Source organism: Anomaloglossus baeobatrachus, chromosome 1 (genome assembly GCF_048569485.1).
Source record: "Anomaloglossus baeobatrachus isolate aAnoBae1 chromosome 1, aAnoBae1.hap1, whole genome shotgun sequence".
NCBI lineage: Eukaryota > Metazoa > Chordata > Amphibia > Anura > Aromobatidae > Anomaloglossus > Anomaloglossus baeobatrachus.
Genome location: NC_134353.1, coordinates 75,509,071 through 75,533,050, shown reverse-complemented (window position 1 = coordinate 75,533,050; position 23,980 = coordinate 75,509,071). Strand labels below are relative to the sequence as shown.

The following is a 23,980-nucleotide window of genomic DNA, read 5'->3' as shown; positions in this document are numbered from 1 at the left end:
TGATGTCAGCTGAGGGGCTCTGGATGGCCAGTAGCATGTATTGCAGTGCAGGGAACCATCGGGTCTCTACACAGCAATACACTTCAGCTGGATATGTGTCCTCTGATGTACATCCAGCTGAAGTAAGCAACCATGAGTGTTACACCACTGGCTGGAACTATCCCGATTTTTCAGATACAATTTTAGCAAACTCCAAGTTACTCTGACTCAGAAAAAGAGGCTGGGTCTAAGTGAACTATACATGACTGTGGGTTATTGCAGGTGGATTTGGGTCATTCATGGTGGGATAAATTGAGTATTTCTCAAGTTTGTAAGTTTTACTCGATCCATGGGATGGATAATAACTTCCAGATCTTTGGAGGTCTGACGAATGGAACCCCCACTGTTCCTGAAAACCAGCGCTCTGAAGAGCCCAATGTGAATGGAGGGGGGGGGAGAGAACAATCATGCATACTGCCGCTTTGTTTATTCTTATAGGACTGCCGAAGACCAGCCTAACACAACCCTTGGCAATCTACAGTGGTATTTGGTTCTTCAGATAGGTGGAGGTTCCAGCAGTGAGACCCCAAACAATCAGGAAATGTTTCCCCATCCTATGGATAGGGGACAACTTTATAATGTTCAAACTTGAGATTACCCCATTTAAAAGCATCACTGCTGTTTTTTAGTTTTTCTATTTTAGCATTAGAATGGCGCTTTAAAAAGCAAGTCCCCCATTTTATACTCTCCTACCGCTGCCTTCATCAGTTTCCAGTGTCGCTCTGGTTGGTCTCTGTCGATTTTTGACCTGCCAGTACTTCTAGTGTTTAATGGAGCACGCTGGAGGTCACAAATGCATACAACTCTATGAGAGTCTTTCTGGCCTCATTGAGTTGCATTGAGACTTGTGATATAACTTCTGATTTTCGGCCACTCAGAATTACAGGCACAAGATGGCGCAGCGGAACCAGAGGAACGCCAAAAAAAAAGGTGAAGACACCGGAAGGTAGTTAGAATAGTTGGGGAAGGAGACTTCGATTTCAAAGCGCCACTCCAGTGCTAAAAAACAAACAAACACTGGAGTGGTGCTTTAAAGAATGTGTTATTAAGCCATGGAATCGTATATATATATATCATAAACTACGTCATTTTTTCTTTTGTAAAATGAATGCGTTTGACATTCATTGAATATCTACAAGTTTGTGTTCAGAGATAGACGAAATATGGTATAGCAAGTGATTTGTAGGTAAATACCTGGATTAGGTGGGCAGACATCCAATGTCAGTGCTGCGTTTAAACCTACAAAATGCAGTAACTGATTTTAATAAAACATACGTGACTTCTTATTTTTAGGCATTTTGTATCTTTTCTAGTATATTATATATATCTATCTATATACTCATAAGACAATACCAATTGTGCTACGTTTTGGTGGAACGCCACCTTTTTCAAGTGTGCAAAGAAACAATATTCTAAGTAAAAAAACAAATCTTGAAATTAAATCGGGTACATATTCATTTATTTAATTTAATTGCAAATACATGGCGTGTGGAATGGTGTGTACAGGACCGAAATGGAGGCCCATTAAGGTGAGACTCATTGAACATCATTCTGTGATACGAGAATATTCGGAAAAAAATAAAAGCTCATAAAGATGAGTTTTTAGTGAATTTTTGAAATAGTGTATAAAGAAAACCCCCAGCGTTTAAGGTTAAACGTAGATTTAAGTCCATCGTGTTCAACTCATGACCTAACGTAACATGTTGATCCAGAATAAGGCAAAAAAGCCATGTGGCAGACAGGCCTAAATTTCTGAGGACTATAGCGGATTGTCATTAAAATCATTTGGAGAGCTTTGTAAATCACATGCCTGTGTATTCTTATCGGCACCATAGAATGAATCCCAGAAACCTTTAATAGGAGTAAGAATTACTTCAACAGACATATTGCTTAGTTTTTTATTATTATTATTATTATTATTATTATTATTATTATTATTATTATTATTATTTTTTTAGTTTTCTGGTATCATGAGATATTACTTCATGGTTGCCAACTCTCCAGAGATTCTAAGACAATCTGTAAAAACTTAACGCTGTAGACACTTGAGAGAATATTTTGACTAGAATTATTTTACAGTGAAAGTAGCTGTGTTTATATCAGAATTATGAATACAAGAAAAGACCTCACATCACCTTCCACAGGTGCTCAGGAGAAAAAAAGAGAATTTTGTTACTTACCGTAAATTCTTTTTCTTATAGTTCCGACATGGGAGACCCAGACCATGGGTGTATAGCTTCTGCCTCCGGAGGACACACAAAGTACTACACTCAAACGTGTAGCTCCTCCCTCCTAGCATATACACCCCCTGGTAGCCAGTCCTAGCTAGTTTAGTGCAAAAGCTGAAGGAGGACATCCACCCACAAGTAGAGAGAGTAAAACCCGGAACAACCGGAACCTCTGTCTACAACAACAGCCGGTGATAACACGCGGAACAAGAAACCTGCCAACAGGCAACAGGGAGGGTGCTGGGTCTCCCATGTCGGAACTATAAGAAAAAGAATTTACGGTAAGTAACAAAATTCTCTTTTTCTTCATCGTTCCTTATGGGAGACCCAGACCATGGGACGTCTCAAAGCAGTCCATGGGTGGGAAATAAACAGAAACTGAGAAGTAGGCAAAACCTAACTTCACAAATGGGCGACAGCCGCCCAAAGGATGCGTCTGCCCAAGCTCGCATCTGCCGAAGCATGAGCATGCACTTGGTAGTGCTTCGAAAAAGTGTGCAGACTAGACCAAGTGGCAGTCTGACAGACCTGCTGAGCCGTAGCCTAGGCCTGAAAGCCTAAGAGGGACCGACAGCTCTGATCAAATGTGCCTTGATCCCCGACGGGAGAGGCACTTGAGTACACTGGTAGGTATCGGAAAAAGGCCGACCTAAACCAACGAGCCAGGATCGGCTTAAATGCCGAGAGGCCCTTACGCTGACCAGCGGTCAGCACAAAGGAGAGGTGCACCGCCTAAGAACAGCGGTGCAAGACACATTGGATCTGGTGCGGGCGCTCCGGATCTGAGTATGCAATGCCCTTTCAAAGCGATGAACAGGAGCCGGACAAAAGGAAGGCAGGAAAAATGCCCCGGTTAAGGTGGAAGCAGCAACCACCTTGGGGAGAAAGTCCGGAGTCGGACGGAGAACCACCTTGTCTTGATGAAGGAGGACTCCGAAGAGAGTGCGGCCACAACAGAGACTCCCTTGAGGGAAGTTATGGCCACTAGAAAGACCACTTTCTGTGAAAGACTAAACAAAGAAACCTCCCTAAGAGGCTCAAGGGGGGGTTTCCGGAAACCGTGAGGACCGAATTAAGGTCCCAGGGCTCCAAAGGCCGCCGGTAAGGCGGAATAATGTGAGATGCGCCCTGCATGAAGGCGCGCACCTGGACCAGCCGGGCGATACGCCGCTGGCACAACGCTGACAGAGCCGAGACCTGTCCCTTAAGGGAATTGAGGGATAGTCCTAGCTGCAGACCGGACTGTAGAAGGGACAGGAGGGTCGGCAAGGCCAAAAGGCCAACGGATACTTCCAAGCTCGAGTCATACTGGAGATGACTTCAGGAGGGATACCAGAAGTCGTCAAGATGCCTGAATCAAATGCCACGCCGTCAATCTGAGAGCCGCAGGTTCTGGCGGAAAGACGGACCTCGTGAGAGAAGGTCTAGACAGTCCGGGAGATGCTATGGCATCTCTACGAACAGACGGAGCAGGTCAGGGTACCAAGCTTGCCTGGGTCAGTCTGGAGTAATGAGAATGACCCGACGGCCCTCCTTTCAGATCTTGCGCAGGACTCTGGGCAAGAACTAGAGAGTGAAACACGAAAGACAGACGAAGCTGGGACCAAACTTGAACCAGCGCGTCTGCCGCAAAAACCTGAGGATCGTGGAGCCACGGTTTGACGGCTGAGACAATCTGCCTCCCAGTTTTCCACGTCTGAGATGTGGGCTGCGGATATGGTGGACTAGGAGTCCTCCGTCCACTGAAGAATGCGATGAACCTCCAACATTGCCAGGCGGCTGAGTGTCCCGCCCTTGAGGTTGATGTAGGCAAACGCTGTAGCGTTGTCTGACTGGACTCGAATGTGCCTGGCCGCCAACAGATGGCGAAAGGCTTAGAGAGCTAGAAACACAGCTCTGATTTCCAGCACGTTGATCCAGAGGGCTAATTCGGACAGAGTCCAAGTGCCCTGCGCTCCATGGTGGAGATATACTGCTCCCCAGCCGGATAGACTAGCATCTTGGTGAGGATCACCCGGTACGGAGCCAGGAAGGAGCGTCCCTGAGACAGATGGGCCGAAGCCACCACTGAGACGAGCCCCTGGTCTGTGGCGAAGCCACCACCCCGTGGAAGGAGGAAGTCCGCTTGTTCCAACAGCGAAAAATATCCAGCCGCAGAGGACGCAGATGGAACTGGGCAAGGGAATCGCTTCCATTGACACCACCATCTGATCCAGCACCTGTATTAGGTGCCTGATGGAACGACGTCGACCGCCAGCGGAGGTACTGCTGTTTGACTAAGGGCAGCTTCACAAGTGCCGACAGAGTCTCGAATTGCGTCCCTGGGAATATGAACTTCTGGGTCGAAGTCAGAGTGGGCTTGGACAGAATGACAAACCACCCGAATTGGTTAGAGTGGCGAGAGTGAGCGAGGCACTCCGCTAACAGTTTGCACTGGATGAAGCCCAGACTAGAAGGCTGTCCAGGACAAAAGGATCACTGCCAACCTCTAGAGGTGCAGGACCGCAATCACAGCTGCCCCGCCCTTGAAAATACTCGAGGGGCCGTGGCTAACCCCAAGGGAAGAGCCACGAATTGGACCACTCTGAATGCAAAACGTAGCCAACACTGGTGTGAAACTGCGATTGGCACATGCAGATAGGCATCTCTGATGTCGATGGATGCTAGGGAATCTCCTTGGGTCATTGATTGATCGCAGAGACTCCATGCGAAAATGCCACACCTGAACATGCTTGAGAAGCTTGAGATCCAGGTCGGAAGGCATCGCCCTCTTCGGGTACTAGGAATAGATTTAAGCAGAAATCTCAGAACCGTTCCCAGTCGGGAACCGGTACAATTACTCCAGTGGCCTGCAAGAATGCCACAGCCTGTGAGAAGGCGGCGGCCTTGGAGCAGGGGGGAGTTGCAGAAAAAATCTGTTTGGCGGGCTGGATAGAATTCTATCCTGTAGCCGTGGGAGATGGTATCTCACACCCACTGATCGGAGACGTGTTAAAACCATACGTCGCCAAAGTGGGAGAGCCTGCCACCGACCAAGGACGTTGCTGGCGTGGCCAGATAGCCAGGAGGAGGCTGACTTAGTGGCAGCATCTCCTGCGGTCTTCTCGTGCGCCATTTGGGTTTACGATCCTTGGCTGAGCCAGTGGACGAGGCCGAGGGCTTAGAGAACGATCAGATGGAGGAACGAAAAGAACGAAACCTCGACTGATTCGTGCCCTGGACAGGTTTCCTGGTTTAGGTTTGTGGCATGGAAGAACTCTTCCTGCCAAGAGCTTCCTTAATAATTTCATCCAGTTGTTCCCGAATAGTCTGGTCCCTGCCAAAGGGAGCCCAGCAAGGAACTTCTTTAGAAGCATCCGCCCTCCCCTTCCGAAGCCACAGGAGCTTGCGGATAGCGAGGAAATTAGCCGAGGCCACCGCAGTGCGGTGAGAGTCCAGCATGGCAGACATGGCATAGGATGAAAAGACTGAAGTCTGGAAGTTAAGCCAACCATTTCGGGCAAAGAGTCCCTGTGAAGGAATGCATCTCCTCCAGAGAAGCAGAGATGGCTTTGAAAGCCGCACTGCTGCAAGAGCTGGGGAGAAAGAGGCCCTTGCCGCCTCCATACAGATTTGGCCAGAAGGACAACCTGGCGGACAGCAAAGCCGTAAGAGCCATCAGCCACTGATACAACGGTCCGGGCTGAGAGTCTAAACACCGGAGGGACCACCTTTGGTGAATGAGCTCGCTCCTTGACCACCTCTGGTGGAAAGGGAAAACTGCCATCAGAACCACGCTTTGGGAAGCGTTTGCCAGAGCAGACCCTGGGCTTGGTCACAGTGGCCTAAAAACTGGAGTGGTGAAGGAACACACTCATTGTTCTCTTAGGCAAGGTAAACTGGTGCCTTTTTGCCAGAGAGGGTTGTTCCTCTGATACTGGCGGATTGAGGTCCAGTACAGAATTAATGTACAGTGGGATCCTTAGAGAGGTGCCGTCAGCCACTGATATAACTATCCGGGCTGAAATACTAGACACCGGAGGGACCACCCTTGGTGAATGAGCCCACTCCTTGACCACCTGTGGTGGAAGGGGGAAACAGTCATCAGAACCACGCTTTGGGAGCGTCTGTCAGGACAGGCTCTGGGCTTGGTCCAGTGGGCGGAAAACTGGAGTGGTTAAGGAACACACTCCTTGTTCTCTGTAAGGTATACTGATGCCTTTCTGCCAGAGGGGGATACTCCCCTGATACAGGCGGATTGAGGTCCAGTACAAATATAATGGACGCAATCAAATCATTAGCATCTGCATCACCCTTGGACAGATCGATGGCACATTAAGTAGCGTCCGAGCCCCCAGTAAAGACATCCTCCTCGTCCAGTGAGTCAGCTCGTGAATCAGAGCTGCGGGACGGGGAGGACAGGGGGACCCTGCGTCTCCATTTTAGGAGGACGGGGACTGAGACCAGATGAAGAGTCCTCTGAGAGCTTGCTGAGCAAGCCGTAGCAGCAGAAGCGCCCTGAAGGGGGCTAATGCATGCTCAGCACCACCGGAGCAGCTGGAGGGACCACTGATGAGCCTCCAGGCTGAGGGACCACTGTGTTAATGTGCTCAGTACAGGTAGTACGAGTCTACATGCAGTGCCTATTAAGAACAGTCTTGCAGCCTTGCTCTGATGTGAGACATGCTGCAGAAGTGGGGGCTCTGTGAGGGAATGCATCTCCAGAATGACCCCCAACAGAGAATATAAACAGAGAATATAAGCAGCTGCACAACTGGAGGTTGTGGCTTGCCAGACCGTTTAACATACATTTCTGTGCCCTCCAGTCCCCCAGCCCAGGCCCCCATTTGTCACAATGTGGTATCTCTGTGCCTATGCAGACATTGAGAACGCTGATAAAATGGCGACCGGAGCGAGGAGAGGGGGCGGGGCCTACTCTGAGAGCGGGCAAATGATGCAGACAGGGGAGGGAATCTTTCCTCAGTGAGGAGTATCCGTTCCCTGTGCTGCACAGCCGCTGGGCGGAGCCACACTGTCCCTCTGCATAACTAATGTGCAGGGGCAGTGAAACCGAAACTAGGCCTCAGGCGAAGCCGGGGCCTAGATTTAAACATGCGGCCGGCGTGCAGGCACCATCGGCGCGGTTCTCCAGTGAAAACTGGAGAACCGGCCGGAAATGTTACCACAGACATATAACACACTCCCCCCAATAAATAAAGTACAAGGGACCCCTGGAAAGACCACTTTCTGTGGTAAAGACGTCTCAATACTTAGCTTTTGAGACGCAGGGCCATGTCCCTGGGGGGAGGTTAAACGCTCCATCCGGCAGAATCCTGAACAGGGCTGCGGATAGAGACCGGTCTCCTGCAAAGCGGTGAGAACCGTGTTGGCTCCCACTTCAAGCCAGAGCCCCAGGGGATGGTGAAGGAGCGCGGCATGTGAAGGCTCCAGCCTTGTAAAATCAACCTTAACAGCACCGCCGACACAGTGGGGTGAGAAGGGACATGCCGGGAGTCCAGACTGGACCCGCTTTTCTTCCAAATCTTTGAAATCCAAAAAAATCAAAAATCAGAGAATGCATGTGTGTGTGTGACCTCCTGAACACAAAGCATTGAAACTGGCTAGGACTGGCTACCAGGGGGTGTATATGCTAGGAGGGAGGAGCTACACGTTTGAGTGTAGTACTTTGTGTGTCCTCCAGAGGCAGAAGCTATACACCCATGATCTGGGTCTCCCATAAGGAACGATGAAGAAAAGGTTAGATAGAGAATAACTACGGCACACTGTATATTTCCCAAAAATAAAGGTATAATGGACACAGGTAGTTGATTTCGAATCCTTTTCTTTTATTTAATGTGCATCCTGTTCCCACTGCACCAGAGGCTCAGGCCTGACAGCTATTTTGACTCCTTAAAGCCATACTCCATGGACCCCTTCCCAGGCTAATCCTCTAGTATATCTGAACCCTGGCTGCTCTGTGAACTCTATCCAACATACCCTAAACAGACCTACAGTGCCTCCAAGTAGTATTCAACCCCCTGCAGATTTAGCAGGTTTACACATTCGGAATTAACTTGGCATTGTGACACTTGGACTGTAGATCAGCCTGGAAGTGTGAAATGCACTGCAGCAAAAAAGAATGTTATTTCTTTTTTAATTTTTTTTTTTTTAAATTGTGAAAAAAGTTTATTCAGAGGGTCATTTATTATTCAACCCCTCAAACCACAAGAATTTTGTTTGGTTCCCCTAAAGTATTAAGAAGTATTTCAGGCACAAAGAACAATGAGCTTCACATGTTTGGATTAATTATCTCTTTTTCCAGCCTTTTCTGACTAATTAAGACCCTCCCCAAACTTGTGAACAGCACTCATACTTGGTCAACATGGGAAAGACAAAAGGAGCATTCCAAGGCCATCAGAGACAAGATCGTGGAGGGTCACAAGGCTGGCAAGGGGTACAAAACCCTTTCCAAGGAGTTGGGCCTACCTGTCTCCACTGTTGGGAGCATCATCTGGAAGTGGAAGGCTTATGGAACTACTGTTAGCCTTCCACGGCCTGGACAGCCTTTGAAAGTTTCCACCCGTGCCGAGGCCAGGCTTGTCCGAAGAGTCAAGGCTAACCCAAGGACAACAAGGAAGGAGCTCCGGGAAGATCTCATGGCAGTGGGGACATTGGTTTCAGTCAATACCATAAGTAACGTACTCCACCGCAATGGTCTCCGTTCCAGACGAGCCCGTAAGCTACCTTTACTTTCAAAGCGTCATGTCAAGGCTCGTCTACAGTTTGCTCATGATCACTTGGAGGACTCTGAGACAGACTGGTTCAAGGTTCTCTGGTCTGATGAGACCAAGATCGAGATCTTTGGTGCCAACCACACACGTGACGTTTGGAGACTGGATGGCACTGCATATGACCCCAAGAATACCATCCCTACAGTCAAGCATGGTGGTGGCAGCATCATGCTGTGGGGCTGTTTCTCAGCCAAGGGGCCTGGCCATCTGGTCCGCATCCATGGGAAGATGGATAGCAAGGCCTACCTGGAGATTTTGGCCAAGAACCTCCGCTCCTCCATCAAGGATCTTAAGATGGGTCGTCATTTCATCTTCCAACAAGACAACGACCCAAAGCACACAGCCAAGAAAACCAAGGCCTGGTTCAAGAGGGAAAAAATCAAGGTGTTGCAGTGGCCTAGTCAGTCTCCTGACCTTAACCCAATTGAAAACTTGTGGAAGGAGCTCAAGATTAAAGTCCACATGAGACACCCAAAGAACCTAGATAACTTGGAGAAGATCTGCATGGATGAGTGGGCCAAGATAACTCCAGAGACCTGTGCCGGCCTGATCAGGTCTTATAAAAGACGATTATTAGCTGTAATTGCAAACAAGGGTTATTCCACAAAATATTAAACCTAGGGGTTGAATAATAATTGACCCACACTTCTATGTTGAAAATTTATTAAAATTTAACTGAGCAACATAACTTGTTGGTTTGTAAGATTTATGCATCTGTTAATAAATCCTGCTCTTGTTTGAAGTTTGCAGGCTCTAACTTATTTGCATCTTATCAAACCTGCTAAATCTGCAGGGGGTTGAATACTACTTGTAGGCACTGTATACTGCGCTAGGATTATATATACCACCTCAGACAACCTACTTTGTAGGCGTTCGTTATCAAACCATATAGAGATCATTGGTTTACCACAAGTGCTGAGACCATTTGAGCCTTTCCCTACTAAGAACCATATGATCTTCCTACTACAAGAATTGTACTCACCATGTTTTGACTCATACAGCCTACGGCTACTCATATCTTAGTGCAGGTGGAAAAGCACATTTGTATACTTCATATCCTTACCTGTTAGTGATTCCTGCCCATCTTAGTCTGTCCAACCCGAGGAAGGCCCCTGGGGACGAAACGTCGTTACTTGGCGGACCTGTTTTTGTACAGCACTTTTTCACTTTTGCACATTAAATAAAAGAAAAGGATTCGAAATCAACTACCTGTGTCCATTATACCTTTATTCTTGGGAAATATACAGTGTGCCGGAGTTATTCTTCTCTATCTATATCAGAATTATGGGCTGTATAAATATCACTTATAGATACTTATAAATAAATATTATATATATTATATACTTATAAATAAATACTTATACCGTATTTTTCGCTTTATAAGACGCACTGGAATATAAGACGCAACCCAAACTTAGACATAAAAAAAAAAAAAAGGTAAAAAAAAGAAAAATGAGGTCCGTCTTATACTCCGGTGTTCTCTTACCGGAGGGGGGCAGCAGTGGTGGTGAAGCGGGGTCACAGGAGGCACAGGTTGTGCTGGCAAGCGCGGAGGGTCAGTGGCAGCGGGGTCCGTGGTTGCAGGTGCCATGGCGTCCGTGGTTGCAGGCGCGGTGGCGTCTGCGGTGGCAGGAGCCGTGGGGTCCGTGGTGGCGGCAGCAGCCGTGGCGGGTGAGCCGTGCAGCAGGCCGGTGCAGTGAGTGTCCGCGGTCCCGGTTCAGTGGTGGCAGCGGTGACGGCTCAGTGGCGGGAGCGGCGGCGACTGCTCAGTGGTGGCAGCGGTGGGGACTGCTCAGTGGTGGAGCAGACGGATGCGGTGTTTACCCAGTGTGTCCGCGGTCCCGATTCAGGAAATGGCGCCCGGAGCGACGCATGCGCAGATGGAGCTCTCATCCAAGGGCTCCATCTGCGCACGGGCTGACTCCCGGAGCAGCGCGTGCGCAGATGGAGCTCTCATCCAAGAACTCCACCGGCGCCATCATTTGAAAGTGGGACCGCGGACAACTGGTAACATGCTGCACAGCCGCCCGCCCCGCATGCACAGAGTGCCCGCCCACCCTGCGTACAAGCCGCCGGGTACCTGTGCTTGCGTGCGGTGGCAGCCGGGTACCCATGGCTGTGTGCGGGCGGCAGCCGGGTGCTGTGTGCGGGCGGCACCTGGGTGCCTGTGTGAGGGCGGCAGCCGGCTGCTGCCCGCATGGGCACCCGACTGCCGCCCGCACACAGCCACGGGTACCCGGCTGCCACCGCATGCAAGCACAGGTACCCGGCCGCTTGCATGCAGCCACAGGCAACCGGCCGCCCGATCGCCTCAGACAGGACCCCCCCCCAGGTACCGCTTTATAAGACGCACCCCCCATTTTCCTCCCAAATTTTTGGGAGGAAAAGTGCGTCTTATAAAGCGAAAAATACGGTAAATACCAACAACAACAGGAACATTTCCCTGCAACCAGAAAAAATGTAAGACCTGTCCATTAATATTGACAATGGACAAGATAAAGATTCCCAGATCACATCAGGACTACAAGATCCCAGGTACCTTAAGCTGCACCACAACCAATGTGGTGTACTTAATTATATGTACCAAATGTCCAACTGGGGGTCTGTATGTAGGGGAGACAGGACAACAGCTCAGGACAAGGATGAATTCTCACCGCCACACTATTAGAGAAAAAAGGATAGATCTACCTGTAGCCAAACATTTTTGTAACTCAGACCACAGCATCATGGACATGAAATTGCTGGTATTGAAAGGAAATTTCAAGTCCCAGAGAGATAGGAGACTATGGGAGTACAAACTTATGATGACCTTTGACACATTCAGAGCAGGAATGAATGTGTCTCATGGATTCATGTCTTTTTACATCAATTAAGAGATGTGCTCCTCTGACCATCCGAGCGTGTCACAGCCCGGACCAGACCCCAATCAGAGGACAATAAAACGTTCACACTGAACTGCAGCAAAATTTATGGCCACAACAGTTTGCCCCCTGCCATAGAGTGAGTTCTGTTTTATATAAAACTTTTTTTTTTTTTTACTGCACTATTCTAAGTCCTGTTGTGTATAAATATGTGACTCTTCAGATTTTGTGTTACACCATGCCTGATGAAGAGACCTGAGTAGTCTCGAAAGCTTGCAATTATTACCATCTGTTCAGTTAGCCATTAAAAGGTATCAACCACTGAGGACTTCAGTTCTTTTAAACAATTTTTTTATCTCTACTGGCTAACACTGTACAAAGATATATTTTACTTGCACTTATAAATCATAATTTATCATCATTTTCCAATGTGTCCATAAAAAAATATTGTCTGTGTGATTCTTTTGATAAGCTGTCCAGAAAAAAAAAAAAAAGAAAACGTCAAGTTGGCAACCCTGTGTTAACTTCATAATCATTAATTTATATGTATTTTTCACTATATAAGATTAAATAAAACTAATATATCTGACTGAATTATTGCAAGATTTGGCTTGTATTTAGGCTCTTGTTATTTCTTTGCACACGATTGAAAAAGGGGCGTCCCCCAAAACGTAGCAAACATGGTATGTGCTGCCGACTCGTTTCACCTTCTCACTAGTTCTAATGTTTTGTCACGTGTCACTAATGTTGGTAGTTGGTATGGATGATTGATTACTAAGTGCTATATAAGTTGTTACATAAAAATTTATGAATAGACTGAATGATTTTGCATGTCATCATTTACAATGAAATATTTAAAATTGCAAAAATGGTACATTGGTGCAATATTATATATATATATATATATATATATATATATATATATATATATATATATATATATATATATATATATATATATATATATATATATATATATATATATATATATATATATATATATATATATATATATATGTGAATGAGAGACACAAAGAGAGAGACACACACACAGACAGAAGAGAGAGATGAAAGAGCAAGAGAGAAAGAGGGGGGACAGAAAGAGAGAACGAGAGAGAGAGAAAGAACGAGAGAGAGAAAGATTATACAACCCATGGCAGAAACTATGGAATCACTGGGCTCTGAGGATGTTCATTCAATTGTTTTTTTTTTGTTTTTTTTTAAACAAAAGTAAACAGTAACGGTTACTTTTCAAGACCAAAACAGGGGGAAAACATTATGGAATCACTCAATTATGAGGAAAAAATTATAGTCATGAAAAAACAAACAAAAGAACACTCCAATACATCACTAGTATTTTGTTGCACCACCTCTGGCTTTAATAACCACTTGCAGTCTCTGAGGCATGGACTTAATGAGTGACAAACAGTACTCCATCAATCTGGTTCCAACTTTCTCTGATTGCTGTTGCCAGATCAGCTTTGCAGGTTGGAGCCTTGTCATGCACCATTTTCTTCAACTTCCACCAAAGATGTTCAATTGGATTGAGATCCGTACTATTTGCAGGCCATGACCTTGACCCCATGTGTCTTCTTTCAAGGAATGTTTTCACAGTTTTTGCTCTATGGCAGGATGCATTATCTTCTTGATAAATGATTTTATCATCCCCAAACAACCTTTCAATTGATGGAATAAGAAAATTGTCCAAAATATCAATGTAAACTTGGGCATTTCTTGAATATGTAAGGACAGCCATCTCCCCAGTGCCTTTACCTGACATGCAGCTCCATAGCATCAATGATTGTGGAAATTTACATGTTCTCTTCAGCAGTCATCTTTTTATTGTTATTGTTATTGTTAGCTTTTCTGTATGTAAATCCCATTTCCTTTAGGTGGTTTCTTACAGTTCGGTCATAGACATTGACCCCAGTTTCCTCCCATTCATTTCTTATTTGTTTTGTTGTGCATTTCCTGTTTTGGGGACACATTGCTTTAAGTTTCCTATCTTGACGTTTTGTCGTCTTCCTTGGTCTACCGCTATGTTTGCCTTTAACAACTTTCCCATGTTGTTTGTATTTGGTCCAGATTTTAGATACAGCTGACTTTGAACAACCAACATCTTTTGCAACATTGCGTGCTGATTTATCCTCTTAAGAGTTTGATAATCCTCTCCTTTGTTTCAATTGACATAGCTCGTGTTGGAGCCATGATTCATGTCAGTCCACTTGGTGCAACAGCTCTCCAAGCTGTGATCACTCATTTTTTAGATGCAAACTAACGAGCAGATCTTATTTGATGCAGGTGTTAGTTTTGGGAATGAAAATTTACAAAGTGATTCCATTATTTTTTTCCTCATAATTGAGTGATTCCATAGTTTTTCCCCAATGGGTCTTGAAAAGTAACCGTCACTAGCTACCACTTTATGTTTTCATGATTTTTTTTTTTAGTGTTTCTTAAAGTGTTCTTTTTAAACAAAAGTAAACAAATGAATGAACATCCTCAGAGCCAGGTGAGTCCATAATTTTTGCCAGGGGTTGTATATATCGTTTTTTTTCTGTGTGTATACAAGTTCTATGCTGACCTGTGTGTGTCTATGGTTACAACCCTAAAAAATAGTCATGATGGTGTGGGTTACTTATACTGATTTCTTCTGATTTCTTCTACTGACAATCAAGAAGAGTGGATGATAGAGAATATACAGTAACCCATGTCTATAAGATCAGATAATTAGGGGTCCTGTTTGTAGTCTGTAACCATGGAGAAACGTAGGCCTGCATAGGAGCTGAATACACAAAATAAAGGAATATTCACAAAGTTGTTTAGTTTTCTATTAGTTTAGGTGCATAACGCTTAACTAGATCCTTTGTGTGCTCTGATCTTGCAGTTTCTTGCAAACATACGTATACACAATCCAATAGGAGTATATTAGAAAAACACTCCAAAGAGCACAACATAATTGTATGTGGGGATAATATGGTGAAGACCCCCCATAATTGGCACAAACTCAATAGCATGGTACATATGCAAGAGAACCGAGAGTTATGTGCAAAAAGACAAATTTTATTAGGTACAGCAGGTGAATAATCATAAAATCACATAAAATCCAATATTTACAGGACCCAGAACCGGGGTACATGCCATGTCAGGGCTCAATTTCAGACAAAAGTTATATAGCAATGCGCCCATTCCGGTGCATATATTAAGTGCATTTAAGCAATATCAGCCTGTCAGAAATATTACCCCTCAAAGGCGTTTCGAACAGCGGTATGTTAAAATCTTCATCAGGATAGAGGTATTCTAGCCATCTGTCCCAAGGCTCCGGTTTTAAATGAACGCGCTAATCAGATCGGCCCGGAAGTTCGCACACGGCGCATGCGCCGGCCCACAGGCAAGTCCCGCGAGACCGCCGCCGTCACGTCATAATCGCGCATGCGCTGGAGCGTGGACGCGTCTCCATGGCTCCCGCGCAGGCGCGAGACGGCGGCGATCAGGCAGGGACGAGCATGTGAGCCGGCGCACGCGCACAGGAACCACCGGAACTCACCAGAAGTGTAACAGCATATACAAGTATTATGTTGCAGGTACATAAAGTCCACAATTGCAGAGAGTGACAGGCATAATGACATTATTTATATTATATTCCACAGGAAGCATCCTTTTCATCTTTAATAATCCATATGGATATCCTGTCACACTTCCACCAATGATACTTTTTGTGATTGCAGGTTAATGTGACAAAAAGTATGAATGAGACTTGGGGATAGATGGACAGAGGAGTGCAAATTAAAAATAATTAAAAATAAGATTATAGGTGGTTAGGAAGAAGGACGGTGGTATCACAATCAAAAAGTGAGACAAAGGAGATATATGCAAATTATCTATCCCTGCAGGATTCATCCACAGGGCTGTATATCTCCTAATATATGTGTGAACACGTATGCTCATGTGCATTTCCTAGGTGGTGTTACAGGAAGGGCGAATAACTAACGGCCTCATTGAGACCTCTAGGGACCAGAGTGTCCAAGGTTACGATCCACTTCGTCTCGCATTGTGCTAGACGTTTCCTGAGGTCACCACCCCTGATTCCTCCCACTATGGCATCAATGCCTCTGATTTTAAGTTTGGAGGGGTCACAGGAGTGGTGAGATCTGAAATGTCGAGGTAATGTTTTTAGAACACTTGGATCAACCTCTGATTTGGCCGCAGCAATGTCTCTGACGTGCTCCCTGACCCTAATGCGGAGCTCACGGGAAGTGAGCCCCACATAGGTCAGGGGGCATGTACATGTAGCAAAATATACCACGTGTGTGGTACCACACGTGATATATGGTTTAATGTGGAAGTTCTTGGATTTGTCTGATGAGTAGAAAATCGAGCTACGGAGAACATTGCTGCAGACCAAACAGTGCCCACAAGGGAAACATCCCTGTATGGGCCCGCGTGAACCAAATGGGTTGGCCCTAGGCGAGACATAGTGGCTCCGTACCAGGATATCTTTCAGATTTCTGGCCCTCAAGGTAATCATTGGATTTTGGGTCAGTACCTCCGCGAGTGCCGGATCAGTGAAGAGTACCAGCCAATGTCTCTTCATAATATGGCGCATAGTCTCCCATTCCTGTGGTTGTAGGTCCCAATGAAGCTCACTATGCCATCCTGTTTTTTTGGGGTATTAATCAGCAATTGTGCTCTAGAGGTTTTTTTCGCACGGTTGTAGCCAGATTTTATGCTCCTCATGCTGTACCCCCTATCACGAAAGCGATCTTTGAGGTCCACAGACTGTGCCTCAAACATGGTGTCAGATGAGCATATCCGTCGCATCCTCAGGTATTGCCCGGTCGGGATGGCGCGGATTGTGGATGGATTATGGGCTGAGGACGCATGCAGCAGTGCATTTACAGACGTCTCCTTATGGAAGATGTCCGTTTGGATCGATCCTCTATCGTCAACCGTAATTAATATATCTAGGAAATCGATCCTGCATCTGCTGCTTTTAGGAGTCAGTTTGATATTAATTTTGTTGATGTTCAGCTGTCCCATGAACTGATTGAGCTGCTCCGGACTACCCTGCCACACAAAGAAGATGTCATCTATATACCGCAGCCAACACTGCACATGGGCGCAAAGCTCGGGGCCTCCATCACCAAATACCAGCCTCTCCCAGTACCCCAGAAAGAGGCCGGCATACGAAGGCGCACAAGCCATGCCCATGGTAGTGCCCTGCTGCAAGTAAAAAATGTCCTTGAATACAAAGAAATTGTGTGACAGGGCAAACCGGAGAAGCTCAATCAGTTCGCCCATATCGTCATCCCGACCTGACATCCCGAGGAAGAATCGGACCGCTCTGAGACTGTCTTCGTGAGAGATGCAGGTGTAAAGGCTCTCGATGTCGGCGGTAACCAAAATCATGTCATCTTCCACAAAGACACCGTCAATGTGACTCAGGACGTCCGTAGTGTCGCGCACATAAGAGGGCAGAGCTTCCACCAAAGGTTTCAGATGATAATCTATGAATTTACAAACGGGGTCGCATAAGCCCTCTATGCCGGACACTATCGGGCGTCCCGGTGGGTTGACGGCGTCTTTGTGGATTTTAGGTAGGATATAAAATGTGGGTATCCTCGGATGCTTATTGCAGAGTCCCTTAAACATTTTCTTGGTGATCAAGCCTTTCTCGAAAGCCTCATTCAGGATGGCAGTGAGCTCGCTGGAAAATGCAACCAACGGACTGGAGGGGAGTTTCCTATATGTCTCCCTATTTCGTAGCTGCCTCAGTACCTCCCGTTCATACTTTTCTATTGGTAACACGACAACATTCCCCCCCTTGTCTGCTGCTTTTATTATTATATCATGGTATGTGTGGCAGGGTAGTCCGGAGCAGCTCAATCAGTTCATGGGACAGCTGAACATCAACAAATTTAATATCAAACTGACTCTCAAAAGCAGCAGATGCGGGATCGATTTCCTAGATATATTAATTACGGTTGACGATAGAGGATCGATCCAAACGGACGTCTTCCGTAAGAAGACGTCTCTAAACTCACTGCTGCATGCGTCCTCAGCCCATAATCCATCCACAATCCGCGCCATCCCGACCGGGCAATACCTGAGGATGCGACGGATATGCTCACCTGACACCATGTTTGAGGCACAGTCTGTGGACCTCAGAGATCGCTTTCGTGATAGGGGGTACAGCATGAGGAGCATAAAATCTGGCTACAACCGTGCGAAAAAAACCTCTAGAGCACAATTGCTGATTAATACCCCAAAAAAAACAGGATGGCATAGTGAGCTTCATTGGGACCTACAACCAGGAATGGGAGACTATGCGCCATATTATGAAGAGACATTGGCCGGTACTCTTCACTGATCTGGCACTCGCGGAGGTACTGACCCAAAATCCAATGATGACCTCAAGGAGGGCCAGAAATCTGAAAGATATCCTGGTACGGAGCCACTATGTCTCTCCTAGGGCCAACCCATTTGGTTCACGCAGGCCCATACAGGGATGTTTCCCTTGTGGGCACTGTTTGGCCTGCAGCAATGTTCTCCGTAGCTCGATTTTCTATTCATCAGACGGATCCAAGAACTTCCACATTAAACAATATATCACGTGTGGTACCACACACGTGGTATATTTTGCTACATGTACATGCCCCCTGACCTATGTGGGGCTCACTTCCCGTGAGCTCCGCATTAGGGTCAGGGAGCACGTCAGAGACATTGCTGCGGCCAAATCAGAGGTTGATCCAAGTGTTCTAAAAACATTACCTCGACATTTCAGATCTGACCCCTCCAAACTTAAAATCAGAGGCATTGATGCCATAGTGGGAGGAATCAGGGGTGGTGACCTCAGGAAACGTCTAGCACAATGCGAGACGAAGTGGATCGTGACCTTGGACACTCTGGTCCCTAGAGGTCTCAATGAGGCCGTTAGTTATTCGCCCTTCCTGTAACACCACCTAGGAAATACACATGAGCATACGTGTTCACACATATATTAGGAGATATACAGCCCTGTGGATGAATCCTGCAGGGATAGATAATTTGCATATATCTCCTTTGTCTCACTTTTTAATTGTGATACCACCGTCCTTCTTCCTAACCACCTATAATCTTATTTTTAATTATTTTTAATTTGCACTCCTCTGTCCATCTATCCCCAAGTCTCATTCATACTTTTTGTCACATTAACCTGCAATCACAAAAAGTATCATTGGTGGAAGTGTGACAGGATAACCATATGGATTATTAAAGGTGAAAAGGATGCTTCCTGTGGAATATAATATAAATAATGTCAATATGCCTGTCACTCTCTGCAATTGTGGACTTTATGTACCTGCAACATAATACTTGTATATGCTGTTACGCTTCTGGTGAGTTCCGGTGGTTCCTGTGCGCGTGCGCCGGCTCACATGCTCGTCCCTGCCTGATCGCCGCCGTCTGGCCGTCTCGCGCCTGCACGGGAGCCATGGAGACGCGTCCACGCTCCCGCGCATGCGCGATTATGATGTGACGGCGGCGGTCTCGCGGGACTTGCCTGTGGGCCGGCACATGCGCCGTGTGCGATCTTCCGGGCCGATCTGATTAGCGCGTTCATTTAAAACCAGAGCCTTGGGATAGATGGTTAGAATACCTCTATCCTGATGAAGATTTTAACATACCGCTGTTCGAAACGTACGTCGCCCTTTTGAGGTTGCTCCTGTGACCAGGCTGGGCCATACCACCCCACCACCAATTGGTAGATATACCGAAGACATTATAGCATTAGCCGCGATGTGATGGGGCCTTTGAGGGGTAATATTTCTGACAGGCTGATCTTGCTTAACTGCACTTAATATATGCACCGGAATGGGCGCATTGCTATATAACTTTTGTCTGAAATTGCGCCCTGACATGGCATGTACCCCGGTTCTGGGTCCTGTAAATATTAGATTTTATGATTATTCACCTGCTTTACCCAATAAAATTTGTCTATTTTTGCACATAAAAACTCTCGGTTCTCTTGCATATGTACAATCCAATAGGAGGTAACTTTACTGCAGGGTTAGACTTCACACAGGGTTTCTAGTCTGTAACCATGGATACACAGATTTGTAGATGAGTTGTATACTCCAAATTGTGATCCAATGTTGCTTCCACTACTACGTCATATGCATTAGAGCAAGAATAAATGGTTTCAGCAGTTGTACAGATTTAAGATACTTTGGCATTAAACGCGTCACCTACATTTCAGGATTGTATGGAGTTTAGGGTACAGCTTGAGGTAGAATTCTTGAAACAGATAAGCAAAAAAGCTTTCAGTGTCTCTTATATCTCGAATCTCACACAACGCGTTATATAGGACATCTTTAGTCACCCTTCTATCTGCCTGAAGTTTCTGGGGAAAAAAAATAAATAAATAATAATATTTCAAAGCAAAAATTAAAAGGATTGAAGTATTGTATTGTATTATATATATATATATATATATATATATATATATATATATATATATATATATACACACACACACATATATACATGATTGGTGGGTTGTGTGTGTGTGTATATATATATATATATATATATATGGTGGGTTGTGTGTGTGTATATTATATATATATATATATATATATATATGGTGGGTTGTGTGTGTGTGTGTATATATATATATATATATATATATATATATATATATACACACACACACACAACCCACCAATCATGTACCTGTCTGGGGAATAGCCCTCCAAACAAGGCTCTAAGCAAAAAAAAAAAAATATATATATATATATATATATATATATATATATATATATATATATATATATATATATATATATATATATATATATATATATATATATATATATATATATATATATATATATATATATATATATATATATATATATATATATATATATATATATATATATATATATATATATATATATTATATATATATATATATATATATATATATATATATATATATATATATATATTATATATATTTATTATACACACACACATATATATATACATATACACGGCATGCACCTAGCTGGGGAATGACCCTCCAAAAAAAGGCTGTAATGAAATTGTAGACTAATCTGGAGGTGTGTATGATCTGATGGCAATTTCTTCATCATATATGTCTCAGTGTCTATGGCAGGTAAAGCCCCCTTGTACGCGCTAAGATCTATTGGGTCCATTCACCTAACAGAGGCCAAAATCGTGTTTTTAGGCCTCCATTAGGTGGGTATATGTTTGCCGCCTCAGTCCATAAATCCAATTAGTCCTAAAATGAAGATATTAACTTACCAACAACTGTATGTGAGAAATCAGCCCAAAATCATGTAATCCATGTAGAAAAGGAAACCGATCGTTCACAGCTTCACATATATACATTTTATTGTGTTCGAAGAATTCAAGTAGATCCGTGGCGATGTTAAATGATGGATACTGTCCTCCATTAAACGGTGCAACAAACTCTCCACTTGGTTCTGGAGGGAAAGATCCAATGTCATTAATTTATCAAAGTGGTTCCGGCTTCTTATATCTGAACATGAGCCGGATCAGACATCCCATACTTTGCACTGACGAGGGGCAAGCACCCCGAAACACCATGTCTGCAAATTGGGATTCTGATCTGGCATAAATCTTAAGTCATATGCAAAGGATTGTTAAAAATCCACTTTTGAATTTTAGGATCGCTACTTCCAATAGGTGGCGCTGCGCTAGAGTTTGTCTCTTTTCCTGGAGAGACAATTTCAATTATTTATGTTAAGGCGGCTGAATTCAGACAGTGTATGATAAGAGGCTGTCAAGTTTGGGTAAGGAGGCCGGCAGCCTGTCCGCGCATCAGACTGTGAAACATAGCTATTTGAGTTTGGCCAAATAGTATTAGGTACTAGAGTAGCAAGGTAGATGAGGTAGATGTCATTGCTCATCAGAGGGATGAGTGATGACATTCCTGACATCACCACTCATCAGTCGCCGGATGTCACGGTGGGCACCTTGAATCAGAAGTGGCTGCTGCTACAAGCCTATAGATAATCTAATAAATTTAATAATTTCTAATAAATTGGTGAACGAGGGACATTCACTTGTTTTTATTTCTTGTTTTATGCCTTTCATATTTTCTTCCCTGGATTACATCAGACTTGCATTGGTTTTGTTTGTCATTTAAATAAATTATTGGTAAACCAGGCAAGCGTCAAGGAGTGTTTTTTTTTTTTTTTAAATAAATTATTTTTGTGTTTTTCTTTTGACTTATTGGGTTAGTCATGGGGGTGTCTGATAATCACCTCTCCATTACTAACCCCTGGGCTTAATGCCAGCTGAGATTACATAGCTGTCATTAACCCCAAAGACCATTACCCCGATTGCCACTGCACCATGACACCATCAGGAAGATCCAAGGCAATGCACCAGAATTGGTGCATCTTATGTGATGCACCACTTCTGGGATGGCTGCGAGCTGCTATTTTTAGGCTGGGAAGGGCCCAATAACCATGGACCTTCTCAGCCTGATAATATCAGCCCCCTGCTGTCTGCTTTACCTTTTTCTAGTTATCAAAAATTGTCAATCCAAGGAGAGAAAGATGGGTTTTATTAAATTACTTATTTGTTAAGTTAAAACCAGGCAAAAAACCCTTTAGTGCCACATGAAAGTCACCAAAGGGTGCAACGTTATAATATGTACCAGAGCTGTGACATGATAGCAGCAGGATATCTATCTTTATCTAGATCATTATATATATTTTTTATTGTTTTCCAGGACGGTTCTAGCTGGGAACTTATGTGCGTATATCGCACAAGACTCGCCAATGGGTGCGAAAAAAATAACAGACTACAAACACACCATCCGTGTGCCATCCAATTTTTTTTCTTGCACCTATAAACTTGCATTGGCGAGTCTCATATGATACATGTGGTGCATTTCTCCCCAGCCCAGGAGATGTGAAATGATCAGACCATGTTCCTGTACAGTCAGACACGGGCATTACACAGTACACAGCAGGGACACATATATAAGATTCTCAGCACAAGAACATTTTTTTTTTTTTTTTTTTTTAAAACACATCCAATTGTGTTAACTATTACTATTCCAAGACCATTTCATTACAATTAGTGCTATATAAGAAGATGATAGATAGGGGGCATTGAAGTAAAAAAGGTGACTGACTATCCAACAGCGTTTACGGACCTGAGTATGGTGGGATGTATAATTAAATCCCAGTCTTGGGCACCCCTCCTCAATGTCAGGTATAGGAAGAACATGGAAGTAAAAATACCTTGTAATATATCCTGTAGACCAGGATACAGCTTCAGGTAACACTGCTGGAATATATACTCAAACACTATATTTAATTTCATGTCTTTCTTCTCAATTAATGATAACGACTCATATATGACACGACAGACAGGCCTCTCATCTGCCTGCAGTTTCTGTAAAAAAAAAAAAAAAAAAAAAAAAAAAAAGAGCAAGTATATCATTTAAGGGTTAATTCTCCATGAAAACCAGTGGTGTACGATCCTTATTAAATACAGTACATTTTACAATGCTTGTTATATACACATCATTACATTGATACATCTGCTCGGCATCTTCTACCAAAGTATTGGGTAGCACGATATTTAGTATATATCCTGTCCAGCAGCATTAATAGAAGTCATAGGACTCCATAGTAAAAAAAATGTCAAATGCCCTTCATCCTCCTCACCCCCCCCACAAAAAAAACCCCAAAACCAAACAAAATTGTGCTTGCTTTTAAGTGACTGTATGTAAATTATTTTTTTTTTTTTCCCTTCTGCAGCCACCACTAGGTGGCACTACTGCTCACGAATTTCTGCTTTGCATCGCATTCATTAGGAGCGGTGTATATAAATGTGACCAAACGTTTTGAGACCAACACAAATGTAGATTTATTTCATACAAAGTTTGCTGCTTCGATTTTTAAAGTGGGAGTTTGCATTACTTTCAGAATGTTATGAAGAGTGATCAGAGGATTAGCAAAAAAAAAAAAAAAAAATAATAATTGCAAAATCATTCTTTGCCATGAAAAGTAACTTAAATCCTCAAAACCCCACAACC

At 44.4% G+C, this 23,980-nt stretch overlaps 1 protein-coding gene across 6 annotated transcripts in view; it reads right to left on the bottom strand.

Moving 5' to 3' along the window:
• Positions 1-23,980, bottom strand: part of LOC142305341 (uncharacterized) — a 122,487-nt gene that overhangs the window by 67,864 nt on the left and 30,643 nt on the right. For 5 of the 6 annotated variants that reach the window (XM_075346858.1, XM_075346862.1, XM_075346857.1 and 2 more), the window contains 4 exons: positions 23,181-23,334; positions 21,205-21,386; positions 20,125-20,275; positions 1,234-1,278 (listed from right to left, as the gene is read on the bottom strand). In XM_075346858.1, coding sequence (XP_075202973.1) covers positions 1,234-1,278; positions 20,125-20,275; positions 21,205-21,386; positions 23,181-23,334 — 532 coding nt within the window. The remainder of the gene's footprint in view (positions 1-1,233; positions 1,279-20,124; positions 20,276-21,204; positions 21,387-23,180; positions 23,335-23,980) is intronic. The other variant, XM_075346860.1, reaches the window with a different exon arrangement.